The following is a 22,771-nucleotide window of genomic DNA, read 5'->3' as shown; positions in this document are numbered from 1 at the left end:
CCCTCCACGACCCGTCAGGAGCTCGTCCGGTTTGCCAGGCCTCCTCTGAAGTCCATCGGCCCTACCCCCCATGGCGGGAGCTCCCTCAGCTCGGAGCTGCTCTGTGTGGGCCCCGCTCTGGCCTCCCTGCTGGGTGAGAGACAGGCCCCCCTCTGCCCCCCTTCTGCCCCCTCCCCGCCCTGATCTGCCGTGGCTGGACAATTCCCCGGGAGCTCCAAATTCATATCCTCTCTGCCACTCAGTCCTCTATCAGGTGGACTGCCTCCTAAGTTTTCCTACGTTTTCCACCTCTTCCCACGGATGTCTCCCCCTACAAACCGTGGTCGGGTTGTCCTCACTGAAGGACGGAAGCCGTCCCCTCCACCAGTGACCTCGTTAATGCTGAGTCACGGTTCTTCCTCTCTTTCCTTTCCGGCTCCTTCCAGCAGAGCTGCCCCAGCAGCCCTTCCTCACGCACCAGGAGCAGGTGTTAGTAGAGCATCAAGCGCCTCACTGTCAGCTGTGTCATCCAGACCGAGGCAGGGACGTCACTGTAGGCAGCCCCGTCCTCTCGCCTCCCCACCCCCCTCACTGGTCCTGCTCGTTTTCACTTCATAAGACCAACTGGAAGGACTCCCACCCCACATCCCGTATCACACTCCTCCGCGCCCTCAAGCATCAGCTCCCTTCATCTCCTACTTCTTCCCTCGCCGACTGCTGTTCTCGTGGTCGGCAGTTCCGCTCGTTTCCGAGGGAATTCTCAGCATGACAGCAAGATCATTCCCCCTAAAACTCACATCACATCGAGAGTCTCCCTCGCTCCAAACCTTTCCACGATATGCTACCTCCTCTGGGGATATACAGCACAGGAAAGGATGCACCTGTACGCAAAACCAGCCATTTCCCCTCTTCCAAAATCACCTCCAGGTACTCTGCGCGCAGACACTCCAGTCTCCTCAGGGTGCTGTCAGCACCTAAAGGTGCCTCGGATACGGTGCACACTCAGTCAAGAGGCCATCGGCCTCCTTCCCTGACGTGAGTCCTATTTGCTCTTCAAGATCCAGAGCAGGTACCTTTCATCCAGAGAGCTTCCCTTCCTCCGCCCAGGGCACACCCTGCTACCTCCATGGTGGCGCTGGGCACACTGTATCATCTCTCATTTATTTATCTGTCCCCCCCACCTGGCTGTGAATTCAGAGAGAAAATCCCCAAAGTGTAAGGACCTGCTTACAAATGTTTTTACTGAAGCACTAAAATAGCAAATATCGTGGCAAATTCGCTCCAGACCCGTTGGAAAGGTAACGCAGAGACAGTGTAGCGCAGGCATTAAGACAACGCACCCGGGAGCCGCTCGGCCACTTACCATCTGTGTGACCAATGGGCGCTTTACTTAATTTTTCTCAGCCTCGCTTCTCTGATCCGTGAACCCGGGCTCCCAGTACCGCCTGGTTATAGAGTTGTGATGAGGATAAAAAGGCCCCGAGAAACCTGAAGTGTTGCATCAGTTAATTAAGCATGCCGTCGTTTAACTCGGTATGCATCATCCATACCATTTGATGCTTATACACGTGACCTGTTTTTTAAAATACATTTCTGTGGACAGGCACCCGTGATCATGAGTGAAAAAAGCAGGTCACCGGGTCCCATGAATAGTAGCTCCTATTTTCTTACACGAACATGTGCTCCTGATAGATGTATGTATCCGTCGGCATTTTCTAGTCAGGTCGTAACACGATGAACAGAATCACCCCAAACTCTCAGCATCACACACCTCAGGGAAGCTGGGTCTTTGTGGGAAATCAGACAGTACTAAGTTTTGGTTTTTGTTTAGGTCTCGTCATTGTGGGCACACGTTCTTTTTTTATTATTATTTATTTTAATCCTTGCCGGAGGACATTTTTCCATTTTTTGTTCAGATAGAGTGGGAGGGAGGGAGGGAGGGAGGGAGGGAGAGAGGGAGAGAGAGAGAGAGAGAGAAACATCAACGTGAAAGGGACACATCAAGTGGTTGCCACCTGCAGGACCCAACCAGGGCTGGGGACAAACTGCAACCGAGGTACATGCCCTTAGCGGGAACTGAACCCGGGTCTCTCTGGACTGCAGGCCGATGCTCTAACAGCTGAGCCAAACCAGCCAGGGCATTTATTTTTGAAGTGACAGTAAGGTTCCTGGCCGGTGTGGCTCAGTGTTTGAGCATCAACCCACGCACCAAGAGGTTGCCGGTTCAATTCCCGGTCAAGACACATGCCTAGGTCGTGGGCCAAATCCCCAGTGGGGGGCATACAAGAGGGGCCAGTCAATGTTCTCTCTCATCGATGTTTCTATCTCTCTCTCTCCCTTCCTCTATTTAAAAATTTAAAGAAAAAGAAATAACAGTACGGTTGAATGAAATACACGTGTAAGTCCAGGAACCGCACGCTGCTCTGTGTGACAGGGATGGGAGCAAGAGGGCTAACTGTTGACAGAGACCAGAATCCCAAGGACCAGGTCCGAAGCAGCTGGGGACATGGCTCTTCTGGGGCCAGCGTGCGGCACGGACATCTGCAAGCACGGGATGGATAACGTCTCGGCTGTGCATCCAAGGGCCCTGGTGCAGGGCCGTGACCCCACTCTAGCTTTCCCCCCTTTCTTTTGTAGGGTGGGTGTCCCTGTTCTTCGTCCCTGTTTTCACAGTGGGCGGAAAGCTGGGTTTGGGAGCAAAGCATCCTTCAGGGCAGAGACTAACAACCTGTCCCGAGCTGCCCTTGGCTTGTCCCCTGGGTGAGGAGGAGGAAGGGAAAGAGACCTTCAGCTAACGGGAGTCACCGTGCGGCTGGCAGAGTTGCCAGCTTCAGGTCGGCTTCTACCAGCCTGAACCCACTGCTCTCCAGAGAACACTGCCCCCAGCCCTGGCCATTCTCTCCACAGACACTCCCCTGGGACCGGCCTCAGCGATCACCACGTGTAATACCCAAGAAGACACAAAGTGGCTCCTGGGATAGGGACGCAGCGCTGCCCTCAGTGCAGAATCACACACACAGCCTAACCCACCCTCTGGACCTGAACCATGTGTTCCTCTGTCCCCCCAAAAACAGGTATCGTTGTTTGACTAGCACGTCATTTTGGAGATCTTTTCAGAAGACTGTGTTTCACGTGGATCTGAAGGTAAGATGCTACTGAAACCGAAAGGCACCAGGCTCTGCCGGGCACCTCCATCAGAGGACACTGCAGGTGTCCCGTTCAGACACATGCCTCTGGTCCTGCCGGGCTCGCCCGGGCTGTCTCACCAGCGAAGCCTGTCAGCACAGTGCTGATTACCTGGCACAAAAGGGAAAAGGCTGAATCTATTTCTACTCAGAAGTACTGTGTCTAGATTTTGATGTTTTATTTATCCCAGCCCTTCAGCTTATCTTGCTTCAATATAGTTAAAACCACCAGCTCTCCCAGGTCTCACAGCTTAATCTACTGCGAGGAGGACGAGGTTCCGGGGTGCACCTCATTGTTCTGCGCCAGCTCATCCTCCCATCTCAGGCTGACTCCAGGGCACAACGCAAAACCTGATCAACAACTTGCTCCGGGATTAAGGTGTACTCAGTGGCAAGACCGACAGGGAGTGAAACCCATTACTTCGGTCCAGCACTTCTGTCACCTGCTCATTGACCCAGCGAGGCCTGAAGCCCTAGGACAGCCCCACAAGGTCAGCTGCCTCTTGGCCTCTCTTCTATTCCAGCACCTCAACGGCATTTGACAGCTGTAACCTGTCAAAGGGTCAGCTGGTCAAGGGCGCAAAGAATAGGGCTCAACTGAAAAGTGCACGTGTCTATTTGTTGAACAAGAAGCCATTCCGGGTTGTCGAGTGTTTTTCAGGAGAAGGGCAAATGCTGCTCAGGATGTCAGAGTTTGGAAACAGAGACCTAGAAGATTAACGTTTTATTTGCGCCCTGGCTGGGCATGTTGGTTAGAGCACCCATTGCGCTGGTACACCGAGGTTTCTGGTTCAATCCCTAGCCAGGGCAGGTACAAGAATCAACCATTGAATGCATGAGTAAGTGGAACAACAAACTAATGTCTGTCTGTCCGTCTGTCTCTCTCTCTCCCCCTCTTTCTAAAATCAATAAAAGAAAAGTGCTAAAATGGTATTTGCTTATTTGCTCAGGTATAGAAAGATCAGCCCTCAGGCAGACGGGACTCTGGAAGACAGAGGCAGTGACGGGCGAGGGGTATACGCTGGCACCCCTGTAAGTGTGCGGGCGATTGTTTCCTGAGTGACACTGAGCACGCTGCGCACACAATTCGAGAGGCTGCAGTAGTGCACGCCCAGCTCACAGCGCCGCACCCGATACGTAGCGGCTATTTAATAAAAGCTGGTTTTTTATTGTCGTCATTATCACCATGATCACCAGCTTCATTGCCATCATCATTAAACCAGCAAGGTGCTAGGTCTAAGGACTTCAAGTCTAGTTGAGAAGAGAAAATATACACATGAGCAAAGTAAAGAAGCAACCCTTGTATTTTTATTACGACACTTATGGTTGTATGACAGTTTGTCTATTTACATTAGATTTATCTTCGTCTGGGACCCAGCAGTTCTGGCTGCTTCAGCACCTTTCCGATACAATGACACATGGCAGGCAGATTACCCACAAGTACACAGGCCTCCTCCCTTTCACCGTCCACAGACCTCTGCCCCCTAAACAGTGAACCAGGAAGACAAAGCCCTTATGCTGTTGATCCATGTGCTCACCCACCTTCCTTCCCCTGGAACAAGAAAGACTAAAGGAGTTCATCAATTCATCTACTTGAATAAATGAATGAGAAATAAAATTATATGTTGAGGACCATGCACTAGAGGTAAAAGTGTAGTACCGACTGGTCCGTTCAAAGCCAGGTACTTACAGAGCATCTCTGGGCTAAGTCCAGTGCTCAGTGCTGCGGGCGCCATGAGAAGCTCTAACAATTGGCCTGCACCCCTACCAAGCCCCCAGCTGGGGGGTAGGGAGAAGACAGTCCAAGCTGGCGCAGGAGACAATGAGTCGACGCTTCAGCAGTCTGCTGTCCTTCCGGGGAGGCTGAACTGGATGACCAGAACCACGAGGCAGGCTCTCCTGGATCCCCAACCTTGACTGCTCCGGCCGGGCCCCCATCACCTCTACAGTAACGCGCCCACGGAGGTGCCGAAAGACCAAAGAGGGGCTCGTGAGCTGACCAAAAATGCAAGTTCTGCCAAAGCACTTGTGAAGTGTGCTAAATATTGTTCCTTCTTCCATTTTTCTTTTCTAAATTATATTTTCGCTGAGGCTTGTGCTCATCTATCAAAGTATTAACATAAGTGGTTCTAATAGTATAAAATATCCACAGTGATCATTTGCCACATATAACGTGTGACATATATGACTATTGTGGGTCTGTTAGAAATATAAGTGGGTATACTATGTGTGTAGATGTGTGTGTGTATGTATATATAATTATGTATTTTAAGTATATATAGATATATGTATATCATGTATATATGCATACATATATGATTGATATATATCATGGTATATATGACTATATATATGTATATGTATATATACACCATGATATATTTATATACATTATATATACACAATTTCCTCCAGTGTGTGTGTGTGAAATTGATTTTAAGATTGAAAAGTTGCCTGGCTGGTGTGGCTCAGTGGTTGAGCGTTGACCTATGCACCAAGAGGTCGCTGGTTCGATTCCTGGTCAGGGCACAAGCCCAGGTTGTGGGCCTGATCCCCAGTAGGGGGCGTGCAGGAAGTGGCCAGTCAATGTTTGCTCTCATTGATGTTTCTCTCTCTCTCTCCCTCTCCCTTCTTCTCTAGACATCAATAATGAAAAGAAAATTTTTAATGATTAAAAAAAAAGAAACATCAGCAGATCATTTTTGCCACTCTCTCAAGCTTAAGCCTCTGAGGGTTGTTCCCTCAGAAGGGAGGCCCGATATTACCGAAATATGGTGTCATTTCTATATCAGTAAACTCCTCCTTAAGGTCAGAAAAGTGCATTCTTCCTGGGCGGCGGCATGGGTAGCAGTCCCCGCCCGAGAGGAAGGCGCACGGTGAACATGAGCGTCACGGGTCTCGGACGAGCTGCCCCTCACGTCCCTCCAGCACAGCCTTCCCACTGCTCAGGTGGAGACTTACAGCTGCTGAAAGACTGTCCCGCTGAGACAGAATTGCATGTCTTTCCATTCCCTAACACGCCGACTACACTGTATGTGACAGGTGCACTGCAGAATAAAGGCTGGCTTGTACTTTCATATATGTAAATGCATTCGAGAAATCTTTACTTTCATATATGTAAATGCATTCGAGAAATCTTTACTTTCGCATATGTAAATACATTCGAGAAATCTTTACTTGCATCTATGTAAATTCATTAGAGAAATCTATCAGCGACGCGGGAGCTCACTCAGAATCTCTGAGATTCCGATAAACAGGGACTGGATTTAAACAATACAGCAGGTATCAGTCCCTATGTTTTGAGGCTCTACCAAACTCCCCACACTTTAATTCAGTGACAAAATGTCCTTGTGATATAAACTCTGCATAACTGACCTCCTAGTTGGAGGAGGAGCTCAGTAACCTAAATGCCTGACATTGAAGAGCAGAATCCGGCCTTTGCCGTGGTCTACCAGAGTTTTCCCGAAGCACAGAACATTCGATTTGGAGCTGCCTGTATATGCTGTCACATCTCATGGAAAACAGATGTCAAGTAAAAATAAAATGTAATGAATGATCCCCTTGCAGCGTATGGGAGATTCCTTTGGGGTGTCTCCCCAGTCCATGATCCTCCTCTTGTATGACAACTGCACCCCCAGCAGGTGCAGGCCCTGAAGTTAAAGGCTGCTCTGTAAATCAACCTTCCCTTCCCAGTCGCTGTGGACTTATCAGGGGGAACAGGACACACATGGGGTGACTGGAGTCTTTCCCCCAGACCCTTGCACTGAGACAGAGAACAGGTAGCCAGTCTCCCCGTCACATGAACTGACAGCTGAGAGAATGCCCACTGAGCTTAAGCAGAGGACACCCACTAGTTTTTATCTGCTCCAAGACCACGTCCCCCTTTTCTGGAATTAGCTATAACCACTCCCACTTAGTCGGTGCACGTATGTGTGAGTGTGCCTGTGCATGCCTGTGTGCGTGCGCCTGTGCATGCATGTGCGTGTGTGCATGTGTGTGTGCGCGCGTGCATGTGTGTGTGTGTGTGTGTATGATCCGAAGTGACACTCAGCACAGTTAGCCATTGTTATGATAAGGGAACCGATGAATCAGAATAATATGGGAGAGGGGCATGAGACTATATAAATTAACGGAAGTCAGAGTTAAGCCAGGGGCCTGCCCCGTGTTCCCGGGCAGGACCTCAGCTGACCGGAGATGAGGCCGACTGCGAGGAGCCTCCGGAGCAAAGAAACTCCCTGCAAAGTTCGAGCAATAGCACCTCACCCACAACTCATAGCTTACCCAGACCCAGTGGGAAACAGGCCATAAAATATACTTGGTACAAGTAAAGCCAATCCCAGCGTTTTCTCCCACTCTCGATTCCTCACACCAGTCATTTTCCAGAAACTGCAAACAGATACGAGCTCACCCTCTGGAGATGGGTAGGGTCTCTCTTCCTTCTCCTGTGAGCAGAGTGGCCACTCTGTCTGTGGAGTGGCTTCTCCGGCTTCTCCTCTCTGCTCAGTACACTTGCTTCTGTTTTAACCTCTCACCTGGCTCGAATCTTCAGTTCTTTCCTGCATGAAGCCAAGAACCATCTTGGCCCAGGGTTTGAGTCGCCCCTAGGGGCTTACCCCTCCAGCAGCAAGAACAGACTCTGGACTTGACACTGAGCCAGTGACCACTGCATCTTACCTCCCGGGCAGTCTCCATCCTCGCCCAGAGATTATCATGTGACCCAGGCCTGACCAATCAGAGGCAGTGCTCTCCTGGGCTTCAGAGATAGGTCCAGGTGTGGGCACATGACACAGGCTGGTGGAGAAGTCTTGTGTGGGAGTGAGGTAAATAAAGCAGATTTTTACAAACAGAAACAACAAATTTCTAATCTCCAAAAAAAAAAAAAAAAGATGGAATGGAGACAATAGCTCTGTGGATTTCTAAGGAATTTCTTTTGTGCTGGTATCCAAAGCGATAGTCAGTTCTTGGAGGATTTGTATCATTTATTTGAAAAGCATTGCACACCCTATATGTGTGAGGCAGTGTAGTGTGGATCCCAGCAATGAAGTTGTGCACAGAAGTATGTGCACACCTGTGTGCTGATAAGGAGCTGCAGGGTCACAGAAGGTAAGCGGGTGTGTGTGTGTGTGTGTGTGTGTGTGTGTGTGTGTGTGGTGTGGGAGCATGCCTGGGTTCTGCAGACCTCGAAGTTCTGTTGACACCCTCTGCCAAGACACCCCGTTCTTCTGCTTCTGCTCCAGTAAGCTCACACATCAATGAGAACTGATACCAAACACGTAACGACAACCAAAGAATAGTTTAGCAAAAAGATCTGATCGTGATCAAAAGAAAGAGTCTGTAAAGAAGTAAGGATCTGGCCTGCCGGCAGATGAACCCAGCCATGGCCACAGGGAACAGAGCAGAGGGAAGAAGGGACGAATGACCAGAAACCTCGCCTGGAATAAAGTGGTGTGGGACGGCCGTCGTGGGCATGTTTACGCAACACAGTAACCATTAGCCCAGTTCACCTACTCACCTCCACAGCGAGCTCTCGGTGATGCTCCCCAGGTTATAGTCGTAGAGCTTGGTCAAAATGAGAATCACCTGAAGGCAAAAGAAGACATCAGGGTTAGTCTCCAATAATTACAATCTCATAGAAGTGAAATGGCCCGAGGGAGGGCTTAGCTTTCCTTTAGTGGGTGCTTAACATAATTGAATGAATTGTTACCCATTCACTTACACTGACCGGAAGGGTTTGCCAGGCCCTCCACTGGACGGCTCAAGACTGGTCCCTTCCCAGCTTCTCCCTCTCACTCCAGTTACCTGGCCTTCCTGGCATTTCTTACCCCGTGGGCTTAACACTTTCAGGGAGGACTTGCAAAGCTGTCAGGAGCCACTGGGCAGACGGTTGGAGAGGGCACGGTCAGGGAGGTAGCATCCCCAGCCCTAGAAGCTGTACCATACCTGTCAGGTTACTTAGCTCCTGGGAACCTCAGCATGCTGCCTCCCAGAGAGCGTTGCTGTGAGGGTTAAATCAGGTAAGAATGGCAAGCCGCCCTGATTTAGCGGGGTTCTCAGAGATCCGCTCCTTCCCTTTCTCCTACAGGCTGGGCTCTCTCGGCTTCTGATCTCCCGATTTGGGGAAAAGACATTGGATGGAAGAAGCCACAAGGGCTAAGCAACAACATTTTAACAGGCTCAGCTCTATGTTTTATGGGGTCCTGAGGCTTATGGAATTTGGGGAGCCCTCCATAAGAGGAGCAGGTCCTGGAAAGGGACGGGTATGATATGGGGCGCTGAAATGTAAGCTTCATGAACACAGCCGAGCTTCCGGTGGTTCTAACCTAATGCTCACTCAGAGGAACCCAGGCGATTCCATTTATTCTTTCAGAATTCAACAAACACGTCAGCATTTATTAGGATCCTGGGATTTTGCCTAATGCCAGAGTGAAATACAAACACAGACGAGGCCTGGGATCCAGGGTCGTTAGGACAGGACGCACTCATCAAATAACACTAAGTTGACAGAGAGCTGGTATACCTCTGCTCAGCCCCACTGAAGCTCATGCCCCGCCTCAGAGGCGGCCGGCTTTGGCACCCGCAGCAGTGACCAGGGTCCACATGGTGACACGAAGGACAGGAAGCACCAGGGCACTTGGGAGGACTGAACAGAGCAGTGTGTTTCTAAGCCCCAATGTCCTCGCCCCTTGTTCTTCTTACATAATGAAAAGAGCCTACGGGGGAGGCTCCATTTGCTGTTGACGTTCAGATTCCTCTCCTGAAAAACACAGCCTAGAACACCTGGCCCAGAACTGCCGTTTCCAACTCAGAAGAAAAATGTTGACATCGATTTCCAGGATTTTGTCTGAAGGCCAAGGGATCCGTTCTAGCCACCGTGAGCACGGAACATCCTAACCTTGATTTTCCAGCAGCGAGTTGCCAAGGAGAGTCGAATCCTTCCAAGTGGCACTCTGCGAGCACCGGGCCTGACTTACTGAATGCAAACACCAGACTCTGAAGACTTCCTCCTCAGCAAGCAAACTGGAACTCCTTAGGTTTGCCCCGAGTTCAAGGGGATGCAGAAGCCCCGAGGACCTGTGTTCCAAGACCACCCCTCTCCTAACCCACCGCACAGGCTGCCTTCAAGGATCTGCTCGAAACTTGCTTCTTTAGCAAAATGAGAGCATGTGTGAAGCACTGGGCACCCTGTGGGCACATCAGATGGCATGCCTATGGTTAGGGCATATGCTTAACAGATCCGTGTGCCAATTAAGTTGCTCTAAGTGCTAAATTTCAATCACCGCCATCCCGGGAATGCTGATCAGCGGCAGCGGGGTGGCTGTTTGTTTGAAGACACAGAGGGATGTTGCTGCTGCACCTCCAAAAGGCCTGTACATCCCCCTCGGAGAAAGTGGGAGGAGTGAGGGCACAAAGCATCTCTAGGTAGTTGCTCTCTTGTTACAATACGGCAGCAAACCAAATAACGCAGTTCAAGCTGGTCACAGGCTGGGTCTCCGATCCATGTGATGCAGGAATTCAGAGGAACCCCAGAGAAGGAACCTTTTAACCCAGCATGCAATGGTGTGGGCGCCCCACGCACAGGCACAGTCATGGGTGAGGCAGGCGGGCAGTGAGGTACAAGCGCTCTCCTTACTGGGCTAGTAAATCGAAAATGCCAGCGATACCCTTGGGCAGTTCATCAATGCTGCATTCAAAGCGTATCGGCCTGAGTCGATCTAATCTGTTTTCAGAATGATCACAGCAAGACAGAAGGGAGAGCTGCTAACTTTTACTTATGTTTTCAATCGATTATTTGAAATCTGTCTTCCCCTCTTTCCCCCTTGACTGTCCATGGGCATGATTTAGTACATTACTCCGGGGTGGTGATGCGTCGTAATATTAGATCTGTTTGCTGGTGTTTGTTTTTGTGTTTTGGTTTATCAGTCATACTATTTAGCAGACTTAGCACCTGTTACAGTGGCCACAGCCAAAACCACCGCCATTGGATGAGAAAAAAGGAAGAAGCAATTGCTACCTATTCTGGTCCAAACATCTAGTCTACCATATTTTGTGTATCTTAAAAAAAAAAAAAAATCAATGGAACTTCTTAATCAAGCAAAATGTTATATTTACTTAAATAGTATATAATGGTAATTTATTTTTATTCATTCAGCAAACAATTTTCAGGTACAGCGTTAACTCTGTGAGTCCAAGTGCACAGTAATTAGTCACAAACCCGATCAGTAAGAGCAAGGCTGAAGGTGTGTGAACACACATTCACACAACATTCACATCAGCATCTCATTTCTCTGTTCCTTGTTTTCACTCTCTAGTACCAGCACCTCCCTGATCCAAAGCCATCAGTGGAGACCGTATAGTATTCGACTGTCTTGGGTTCTTCTCTAAATCTTAGGATACTTTCTTTCAATAGCTATAATCCAGATATCTACTCCTGACAGCTCCCACCTGCATCACGGCAGCCTTCAGTGCCCAGTTCTGTGTAGGACGTTCTACCGTCACGTATCCAGGTAACTCCCAAGCAGGCTAGACGCTGCGGTCACCACGGGCCATCTGTGCTGTTCTTCTGCGGTGGCTCCTTCCTGCCACACCCACCGCTTACAAAGCCTCGGGGGGAAAGTCCACTCGTCCCTGCTTCTGAGGAGCATGCGTCCCCAGCCAGCTGCTATCCGAGGATCCGGTCCTCAAGGTGTGGGAGGGAGCCAGACACTGCCAGGCTCTGCCAGAGAGGGCGAGGGGCTTCCAGGGAGCGGTCCCAGGCCTCCCCCCGGCCCGATCCACTTCTTTTCACCTTCGCTCCCCAACTGCTCTGCCCTCCCCCAGTGTCTGCCAGAGCTCCTGCTGAACTACCACCCGATGCAGCCCCCCCCACCTCTGTGCAGAGGCGCTCATACACCATCACAGAAAGAAACGCAGCGTTACCCTGCTACACTATGGAATATTATTCAGCCACAAAAAGAAGAAAATCCTGCCATTTGCAACAACAGAGGTGAAGCTGGAGGGGGCATTTTACTAAGTGAAATAAGCCAGATAAAGACGAATACTGTGTGGTGCCCCTGATATGTGGAATCTTCAAACAAACAACAACAAAAAATGATTTTGTAGAAAAGAAACAGAATGGTGGTTGCTAGGGGCTAGAGGAATGATAAATGGGGAGGTGGAGACCAAAGGGTGTAAACTTTCAGTTACAAAAAGAGTAAGTTCTGTGCCCTGGCTGGTTTGGCTCAGCGGTACAGCGTCAGCCCACGGACCAATGAGTCATGGGTTCGATTCCAGCCAAAGGCACATAACTTGGTTGTGGTTCATCCCCTGCCCTGGTCAGGGTCGTGCAGGAGGCAACCAGTCGATGTGCCCCTCTCATGTTGATGTTTCACTCTCTCTTTCCCCTTTCTCTCTCTCTCCCTCCCACTCTATCTGAAGACAAATAGAAAAATATCCTCAGGTGAGGATTAAAAAAGAAAAATGAATAAGTTCTGAGGATGTAATATACAGCATAGTGACTACAGTTAATAATACAATACTGTATACTTGAAAGGCACTGAGAGTGTATTTTAAGCATTTTCAAAATAATAATAAAAAAAACCCCTTACAGCCCTGGCTGGGTAGTTCAGGTGGTTGGAGCATCATCTGATACGCCAAGATTGTGGGTCCCCCTCCCCCGGTCAGGGCACATACAAGGAGCAACCAACGGATGCATGAATAGTAGAATGACAAATCCACATTTCCCTCTCTCTTTCTCTCCCTCTCTCTCTCTAAAAACCAATCACTACAAAAACAAGTTCACACCCTCCAAATAAAACAATAAAACCCCACACATGGCGCTAACTACGTGAGGTGATGGATGTTAATTACTTTGATCATGGCAGTCATTCCAGAATGCATATGTATATCAAAGTATCACTTTGTATACTTTAAATATACACAGTCACACGTGTTGATTATTCCTTAATGAAGTTTACAAAAAGAAACCATCACAGAGCACCTTGGGGGGAGGGGTGATGTCAATCCAATCCTCCCCTCTTGTAACCCAAACTTCTTTCTGTGCTCGGTGACAAAACAGAAGCATTCGTCAAGATAGACGCCAGTATGTAGAAGACTAATACAAGAGCGTCCAGTGTACAACAAGAGCCAGTAAGAAACGTGCTCTGTGTCGACGGCAGAGCGAGCCTTACTTCCAGGGACGCACCGGAGTGAATCCAGGGGGCAGACTAAGGTCATACCCCGCTGTCTCCATCAGACCAGTACTTAGGGGACATCTCTGAATGCGACAGCAGGCTTTCTTTTTAATTAACACAAATCTATAATTTAGAAACAAAACCCACACATTTAAGGAACCCCTAAAACGTCTTCCTGGTAACCCGATTCTACACAATATGCTTCTGTAAACATCTGCATTCATTATTAGACTGTAGACAACCAAAATGTATCCCACACTTCAAAAGTAACAGCATAGGGATTCTCCATTTATTTTCTCAAGGATAAACATAGTGTCTTTGTTGTTGTTGTTGTTAATTCTCACTTGAGGATATTTTATCCATTAATTTTTGAGAGAGAGAGACACGTTGATGTGAAAGACACGTCGAATAATTGTCTCCCGCACACGCCCTGACTGAGGCCAGGAATCGAACCTGCAACCCTCTGGTGTTCAGGCCGACACTCCACCCACTGGGCACCCAGACAGGGCAAAGCATAATGCCTTGTGTGGCCTCCGGTAACGTAGAGGATGCACCCAGAGCAGGGCTCGTGGACGGCTGAGGCGGGAGGAAAGGTATTTCCCATTTCCTTCACCTCCGAGAAGGAAGGCACGTATCCCCCAGGAACGGTGTCTCCTAAGTGTTTGGCTTAGGAGGAGCAGTACGGTTGGAAGCAGGGTTAACGAGAATCCTTCTTCAAGGAGCAGTTGGCCTCGTGAGCTGACTCTTCTTATGCCCTGGGTGTGGGGCAGCTCTCAGAAACTAACGGGCGTTGAGGGACATCGGAGTCCCTCCAGGACACTTGGCCTGGCCACTGCCCTTCCCTGGATCTCACCTCCCCTGACGGGAAACCTTGGGAAAGTAGGACATGTCTCCTCATTTTTCAGTTATTGCTGTTGACAGTCCTTTCTGTTCCCTCCCTGCGTCCAGTGGTGGCAATGGAACCTCGTCACAGGGGAAGGGAGCGTGACCTTGGGCTTCCTGGCAACGCGGCTTTGGGGACGAGATTCCAAAGTCTTTCGTTCCTGATGGTCTACAGTTCCACACCCTAAATAATCCTAAACAATGGGGGGAGGTCTTCCTCTATAAAACAAGACATTTTCTTTTCTATAGCTCTCAGACGTGAGTGATTCAGGCCTGGCTTGGGCAGGGGTTTCGGACACTGTACTCCACGAGGACCCCACGGCTCAGCCACGCTGTCCTTCAGAATTCCGTCTGTCTGCAAAGGCCAGCAGGCCAGGCCAGGGGCAGAAGCTGGCCACCCCCACCCTTCACCCACCGCGGCCAGCTGTGCCCGGTGTCCTCGTCCTCGTCTCGAATGGCTGCCTCTCTGCCTCCTGCAGCAGCTCACCTGTGCATTCGGTGGGGGTTTTACAGATGCGGATGGCAGTGAACACGCACAGAGCATTATAAGGGACCTGAAGAGATCTGGGATAACCTTTCAGGGCAACTGGATAAAATATAAGGGGTGGGCCCAGCCGGTGTGGCTCAGTGGTTGAGCATCAACCCATGCACCAGGAGGTCTCCGGTTCAATTCCCAGTCAGGGCACCTGCCCAGGTTGTGGGCCCCATCCCCAGTGGGGGGCATGCAGGAGGCGGCCAATCGATGTTCTCTGTCATTGATGTGTCTCTCTCTCCCCCTTCCTCTCTCTCTAAAACCAATAAAGAAAATATGTGTGTGTGTGTATCCATATCCATATCCATATCCATATCTATAGGGGTGGTCAACAGCCAGAAATTTGTTTGGTTTTCGATCGCTTTCCTTACACTCCAGTTTTAAGGAAAAGAAACAAACCGGCCACAGCGGTGCCCTGACAACCTGAGAGCCCCGGATTGTGTCCGCGGCTCAGTAAGCATTCATTCTGCTCCCCCACTCCCACAGAGCCCTCATTCCCTTGAGAGACACGTGTCCTTTCACAATCCCATCTAATGGAAGCTCCGCCCAGGAAACCCTGAGTGCCACCTCGAGGACATCCCCGAGCTCCCGAATCCTAGGGCGTCACACATGATTCCCAGACAATGAGACGTTGTTCAGAAGAAAGGTTTTTCAGCTCTCACATTCTACACTAATTCAATAAACATTCATTAAACCTTCTAAAGAGGCAGGAATAAAAAATCTGTGCCGTGAGGACACAAAGGGGGAAGAGACTCGGCACCGGTCCCTGGACGCTCACGGTCAAGTGCAGAGGCGCAGGTACGCAGATGGTCCACAGTGCGGAAGGTACGCAGCCAGGAGAAGCGCTTCTACCTTCGGGAGCGCAAGGAAGAACAGGTACCGGGAACAGGTTCTTATCCAGGAGGCACCGAGGACATCCAGGGGACTGAGTGTGCGGATGCAGAGGAGAGAGCGGCAGGCAGCAGGGGAGAGCTCAGCGAGGTGCAGGCCCACGGAGCGGCCGCAGGGAGCATGTCTTCAGGCTGAGCACCACCCGCACGAGGATGGAGCACACGGAGCAGCGGACAGACAGGCCTGGCCTCCCGCGGAGGCCTGCCGATCGGCACGGACGGCAGTGTGCGCTGCAGAGAGGCATCGGGTCCGTGGGACCAGTTTTGAGTCGTGGTTGAGACAACACATCTGCCGGAATACCTTTCGCAGCAGGAATGGGAAACGAAAAGAGACTCACACATTGAGATGCATGATCCTCTACAACAGGAGGCCCAGAGTTCCTGCAGCTCCAGGACCAGCTTAGCCCACCGATGGCATCAGGGTCCACGCCACGTGCTATTCCCTCCGACAGCGCCCGCGGCAGCCCTCGTGCTGCGAGGCGGGCACACATCTCTGCACACAGGCGCCGCTCCACCCGGCGGAGGAAACCAGTGTGCGCCTGGCTTTGTTCCGTTTTGCTCTGAAATGAGAAAGGCGACTCTTTTCCAAAAGCCCTCCCGGCCGACTCTGTAGTCTCAGTGACTAGGGACCGGCCCTGTGCCCACAGTGTGGCCACAGTGAAGGCGGGGAAGAGGAGGCGCTGGATCTTCCCGGGCAGATGGTAGGAGGTGGGCTCTGCCCGCAAACAGAGGAAAACCCTGGCCGGTTGGGCTCAGCGGCTGGAGCCTCAGCCTGCGGGCCAGAGAGTCCCGGGTTCGGTTCCCGCTAGGGGCACGTACCAGAAAGAAAGAAAGAAAGAAAGAAAAAAAAAAAATACTGGGGATTGGCTGTTGAGAAACAATGAGGAGGGTCTGCCATGGTGGGACCTTGAGTAAGTCAAATACTGAACAGATTTATTTAAAAAGAAAAAAGAAAAGAGATAACCTTTCTTCCAGCCTTCTAGATTAGTGGAAAAGAAACACCATAACTCTGTGTAAATGTTAAAGTGCTAAGCAAATGTAAATAGTTGCTGTTGTTATAACATCCAGCTCTTAGTGGGTGCCTACTCTGGGTGCCACATGAATTTCCTCATTAAAGTTATTTCAAGAACTTTTTCTTTTTTCCTAATGAGAAAATTGAGTCCCACAGAGACTAGTTTAAATGATTCAGCTTGTAAGAGGTGGATACGTTGAACTTACATTATATACAGACCCTTCATCACAGTCCTTAACTGTCCCCATGGATAAAGCCTGAGTGTGACCCCACCGGAGCAAGGCAGCACCTGGGAAGGCTCCTCCCCTTCTGTTCCTGTCAGAAGTACTGAGGACCTGTTACCTCCCGTTCAAGGGCACAGGCCCCGACCCTTGCTCCCTCACTCTGCCTTCTTCCAGAGACTCCGGGAATGCTGTTTCCTTGTAACAGACAAACCTGATGTTTAACTCTTTACTGACCTCACGCCAATGGCACGTGCATGTATCATTTCTCATTTCTTTTTTAAAATGTTGAACCTTGGTGAAAAAAAAATTTTTTTTTAATCCCCACCCGGGGATATTGTTCTATTTATCTTCAGACAGAGTGGGATGGAGAGAGAGAGAGAAACATCGATGTGAGAGGGACACATTGACTGGCTGCCTCCCACATGACCCTACCAGGGCCAGGGACGAACCACAACCGACGTACGTGCCCTTGTCTGGAATCTATCCACGACTCATTGGTCCTCCGGCTGACACTCTACCTCTGGGCCAAACCAGCCAGGGCAGTGAAATTATTTTTTAGGAGTTGAAACTTCCACTTAAACACTACAGAACCTGGCTGTCCCCAGATCAAGGATTCCTACAGCCAATGTACACACATCTAAGGGCAGGTTTCCACGGAGTGGTTTCGAGTATCATAATTTTCCGAAGATTTAAGTGAATGTGTAATAGCGTTCCATTTGAATCATCAAAGGGAGGAGAAATCAATAATTACTAAACTGGATTAAGAGACCCCAGAGGGGCCCAGGCCAGTTTGGCTCAGCGGTTAGAGCGTCGGCCTGTGGTCCAGAGCGGGTTCGGTTCCCGCTAAGGGCATGTACCTCGGTTGCAGTTTGTCCCCGGCCCTGGTTGGTCATGCAGGTGGCAGCCACTCAATGTGTCCCTTTCACGTCGATGTTTCTCTCTATCTCTCTCTTCCTCTCTCTCCCTCCCACTCTATCTGAACAAAAAAATGGAAAATGTCCTCGGGTGAGGATAAAAAAAAAGAACCCCCAGAGGGGAGATGAAAGGCTGAAATGATGGTACACTCACAACCCCACATATGCACTAGAAGGCATCAGACAGAGGAAACCCAGAAAATGCAAACACCATCTGAAATTGAAAACCAGTAGAGAAATGGGGTGAATTGGGCATTGGGCATGTGGAGCCAGCCAGAAAGCAGTTAGATTTTTTAAAAATATATTTTAGAGAGAGAGAAACATCGATTGCAGCCTCCTGCAGCCTGCAACCAGGTGTGTGCCCTGACTGGGAATCGCACCGGGACCTCTCAGTTTGTGGAATGATGCTCAATCCACTGAGTCACACCAGCCAGGCAGCAGTTAGATTTTTGTTTCTGGAAAGTCTTTAATCTCCAAAAGACCTTCCCCTTTTGTAGGAGCCCATGCATTATTTAATGTAATGTTTATTTATGTAAAATGATCTGCAGGACACTGAACTGGTGTGAGTTCAGCAGCCAAGGCACCTCCCCTGCAGAACTAGAAAGACAGCCAACAGCAAGGATGCAGACAGAAACAGGCATACAGATAACCTAACCAACTCCAGGCCTGCACAGAGCAAACCGTGGCCTATGAAAGAGCCCTTGGGCAAAGGGGAGCCTTTTTCAGTCAAGTTTGGCATGTCCTCCTTCTGAATGTGTTTCCCTGTGGGGGTCATTTGCTGCTAAGAGCAAAGCCGTGGCGAGCACGGGGCTCTGGAACACTGTCCCAGGAGCTCCCCCGTGAGAAAAACGGCAGCCCCCCACTCAAGGCAACTCATGTCTCTTCCCCTCTGTCTGCTGCAAGTCAAGTTCTTTCCTGTTTGTAACAAGCAAAAAAAAAAAATGCTTGTAATAAAAGGGTATTACAGTCTAATCCAAGAGCCGGGTCATTATATTTAGCAAACAAATCCAAGTTCATCGAATCCACTATCTGAGTTGCTTTTTGATGCAAAGATTGAAAGTAGAACTCGCTCCCTGTTCCCAAGGTGAGGGGCACTATCAACCCAAAAATCTGCATTCAAGTCACAATGCCAAACAAACAGACTAAGGACACTTCATTCCTGTACACCCTTCTTCTTCCTCGCCCCCTTCCCCTTTTTGAACAATAAAAAAGAGGATAATTCCCAAACATATCCGTATCTACTGGATACTGCTGACCATTTCATAGTTGTCTTCTTCTACGTAAATTACTCTGCACTAAATTATACTCCCTTTCCCTCCTCTGCCACACACCAGGGGAAGTAGGGAGACTCTAAATTAAATGACCCTCCCCCAGAAAAGAGCCAGATACAGCACCAATGTAATTCTAATAGACAGCCAAGAGAAAAAATGATTGAATAAAATACGAGGAAAATACATATTCAAAACAAGACTTGTCTGTGTAGGAGGAGTAACACAGAAAATTAAACAGACCTGGAGATTCATAGCCGAAGCTTCAAGACATGAAAGCAACTGAGCTCAGGAGTAGGCAGAGACGCAGGAGGCCCAGAGGGTTCTCTTGTGAGCTCCAGCTCAAAGGAACCACGGAGAATATCTGTGCAAGTCCATGGTTTCACAGCTGAAGAAACACACCACATCCCAGGTTTCCCTTACTCCTGCTTCATAGTGCTTAGAAGGGAATGGAAATAACACCCAAACCATCCTCCTTCAAATGAGTCCCTATTCAGATACGGTCACCTGGTACAAAGTTATAGAAACGCAGATGATGCAGAAAATTGCTAATTCAGAGCGGTAAAACAGTAAGAACATACTTCTTGCATTATCCTCTCTCTAGACATCCAGGAAATAAAGAGAAGAAACCTCCTATATGCTTAAGTAAAAGGGGTACAACCTGAGTTTGGTAGGAGAGAGGGGTGGTGTGAGGAAGGAGACATTCCCGTTCAACTTTCTTGATGCCCTGGTCCAAGGAAGGAGCTCACCAGGCTCCCAGATCACTGCCCGTCTGCATTACGAAAATGATCTCGATGTTAAGACTCTTCCTGTGTGAGGCCCCGCACGCCAAGTGGACAACACACCATTAAGCAGCAAACTGCCTTCTAAGGACGAGGGGCCCTTCTGTTCAGATGCTTCCTTATAAAAAGCTGAAACACAAAGAAATGAACCAAGTCTTTCCCTTTTCTACTTCTCCATCTTGGTTTTTATCCTGTTATCCATGGATCTGAAGAGGTTAATTCCATTTCTTAAAAAATTACTTTTTAAGATCAATAACCCATGTTTAGAGGAAGCTAATGAAGAAAGATGCACAATCCGGTGATCCAAGTGTCGGGACATGAACCTCAATAATACAGGAATAAAAAATGGAAAGAATGCCCTAGCCGGTTTGGTTCAGCTGTTAGAATGTCGGCCAGTGGTCCAGAGAGACCCGGGTTTGGTTCCCGCTAAGGGCACGTACCTCGGTTGCAGTTTGTCCCCGGCCCTGGTTGGTCGTGTGGGTGGCAGCCACTCGATGTGTCCCTTTTGCGTTGATGTTTCTCTCTCTCTCTCTCCCTCTCTCTCCCTCCCACTCTATCTGAACAAAAAATGGAAAAAAAAAAAATGTCCTCAGGTGAGGATAAAAAAAAAAAATGAAAAGAATGTTAGCATGTATATACAATTTTATTTTTCATTTTGCCTTCTCATTTACCATACAAATATTCAAATCAACAAGAATAAAATACCAGAGATAGTCACATGCTAAGTTCAAAGGTTTTCCTTTACTCTGTTAAAGTCTTCAAGTAGACCAGGGAAGAAGAGAAACATTGTACTCCCTTTAAAAAGTAAAGGAAATAAACAATAACAACTGACTTCTCTATTAGCACATCTTTTGTTTCCTTTGTCTGAGTGCTAAGATTTGATGGAGGCTTAAAAAATTCAAAAGCTTAAAAAAAGCTGGCTTGAAAGTGAAATGTAATTAACATCCTGAAATCCCAAGTAAAACATATTAATAAATAACAAAGGTCTCTGGTGGAGAAAAAAAAAATCCTATAACAGTTCAGTGATTCGTATAGATCCCTTGTCCTGTAATCCCAGAACCAAAATGCTTCTCCCTGATTCTAGTTCTAATCTTTTACAATGGCATCTAAGCTAGTGGGCGGCTATAAAAAATTTAGCTGTTTGGCACTCTTTTCAAAGAAACTTAAGAGAGAATTGGAAAGTATTAGAAAGATATCAAACTGCAAGCATCTCCTTTGACACACAGTGTTAGGTTATACTTTCAGAAGGATCACTGCTTGAATAAGAAGACTCTGAAGGGAAAAGAATCATCTCCACATACAATATGCTGCTTTAGTGCATGAGGCAGGAGCTCCTGTGTGCAGGAGGGAGGACCGGATGGGGCCAGCTCTGATGGGGGATTTGGAACAGGGGTGTAGACCAAGGGCCGCAACCAGTAGGACGATGCAAAGATCCAAGTTTTGGGGGGTTGAGAGTCATAAAATTTGGGGGCTTCTCTTTAAGAGAAATCATACAAACATATGAATAAAATGACGTGGGAAAGTAAATATTTATTAGAATGGGAAAACAGATCACAATAAGTGACTAGCACCATAAAGGCACGTGTACTGTTCTTCTGAGATACCATCCTCCCCTCCCCCCCTCCGGCCCCACCAGCTCTCACCCAGAGGAACACATAGCCTCTGACATCTGTCAGTCTCCTCCCCCAATCACCCTCCACACTGCTACCCCATCATCATTTTCTAAATAGCATTCGTGTCATTTTCCCCACTCTTTAAACATTTCTGTGGCCTCCTATTAATCTTAAAATAAAATTTGAATTTCATAGTTTGACCGACAAGGTCAAGCATAAGGGCCTGCACTAATATTCGAATCAATGGCATCTCCACGTGTCCTTTACCCTCACAACTCCCTGTGAACTTGGACATAATGTTCTGCTGCCGACATGAACACCTTCAGTGTCTGCTGATGGCCGGACTCAGTCTGGCTGTACGGGCAATGGGCTTTGTGCGGCATTGATAACAGGTGCCGGTTCCACGGGCAATTATTGTGAAAAGCCTCGAGGATATAGTGGGATCGCAATGTCCTGAGTGATTTCCACACAAGAACACTGTCATGTCCTCAAGTCCCAGTGTTGGGAAGCATCTGCCAAACACTTCCAATTTGCTCTTGAAAGTTTAGGCTGATTAAAAGATTAGATGCTACAGAAAAGTCCAGGCCGGGTACCTCTTTGGGGAGGGCTGAATAGATGTAAATCATGTCTATGCTCCAATCAAAAGGTTTATTGATTTTTCTGTCCTTTCATTCAAAAGCGCTGGCTGTCCTGCACAGATCCATGGGACACCTGAAGGTTGGCCAGGACATGCAGAGACCCACTGCCCACTCAGTGAGTTTCTCCTACCAAGAGATGGACAGCCCTGGAAAAAACACCCAGTACGTCAGGGTGCAGATCTGGAATCAAAGTCTGAATTCCGGGTCTTTCACCTGTTTCTTATGAGACCCTCAAAATCACTTCCACTGTACAAGGAGCACAAACCCAAATAGAGGCTGTACGGGGGGTGGGGGGGGTGGGGGGGGATACTAACTATGGATGTCGAGACTCCCAGATCTGGTACAAAACTGAGTTTAATTCCTTGTATGACCGTCTTCAATTGTTTGATTTTTCCCCCCTTTTCCTATTAAATAGGATTGATAAACTTAGAATTCCCTTTTCTAACTGGATTTTCACCACTTTACTTAATTGAGCACTTTTGAAGTTTTATCACTCTGGCTAAGCATTTTGCATAACAAAATCTATATACATTCTTAGCTGTCCTATAAAGCTGATACTTATTTTCTTCTGTCCTTCCTTCCTTCCTTTCTTTTTTGTTTCTCCACCATTTTTCAGATGGCAGATTAGACAGTTTTAGGAATTTGCCCAAGATCAGCTAGTGCTTAAGCAGAAAAGCTGCCCT

The 22,771-nt window shown here is 48.6% G+C and overlaps 1 protein-coding gene across 6 annotated transcripts in view; it reads right to left on the bottom strand.

Annotated features, from left to right (window-relative positions):
- SORCS1 (sortilin related VPS10 domain containing receptor 1) overlaps positions 1–22,771 on the bottom strand; it is a 474,859-nt gene that overhangs the window by 296,891 nt on the left and 155,197 nt on the right. For all 6 annotated transcript variants that reach the window (XM_036264900.1, XM_036264895.1, XM_036264899.1 and 3 more), the window contains exon 2: positions 8,677–8,744. In XM_036264900.1, coding sequence (XP_036120793.1) covers positions 8,677–8,744 — 68 coding nt within the window. The remainder of the gene's footprint in view (positions 1–8,676; positions 8,745–22,771) is intronic.

This window comes from Molossus molossus, unplaced genomic scaffold (genome assembly GCF_014108415.1).
Source record: "Molossus molossus isolate mMolMol1 unplaced genomic scaffold, mMolMol1.p scaffold_m16_p_17, whole genome shotgun sequence".
Taxonomy (NCBI): domain Eukaryota; kingdom Metazoa; phylum Chordata; class Mammalia; order Chiroptera; family Molossidae; genus Molossus; species Molossus molossus.
Note: the sequence above shows the minus strand (reverse complement) of the source record. Positions and strands in the feature narration are given on the sequence as shown.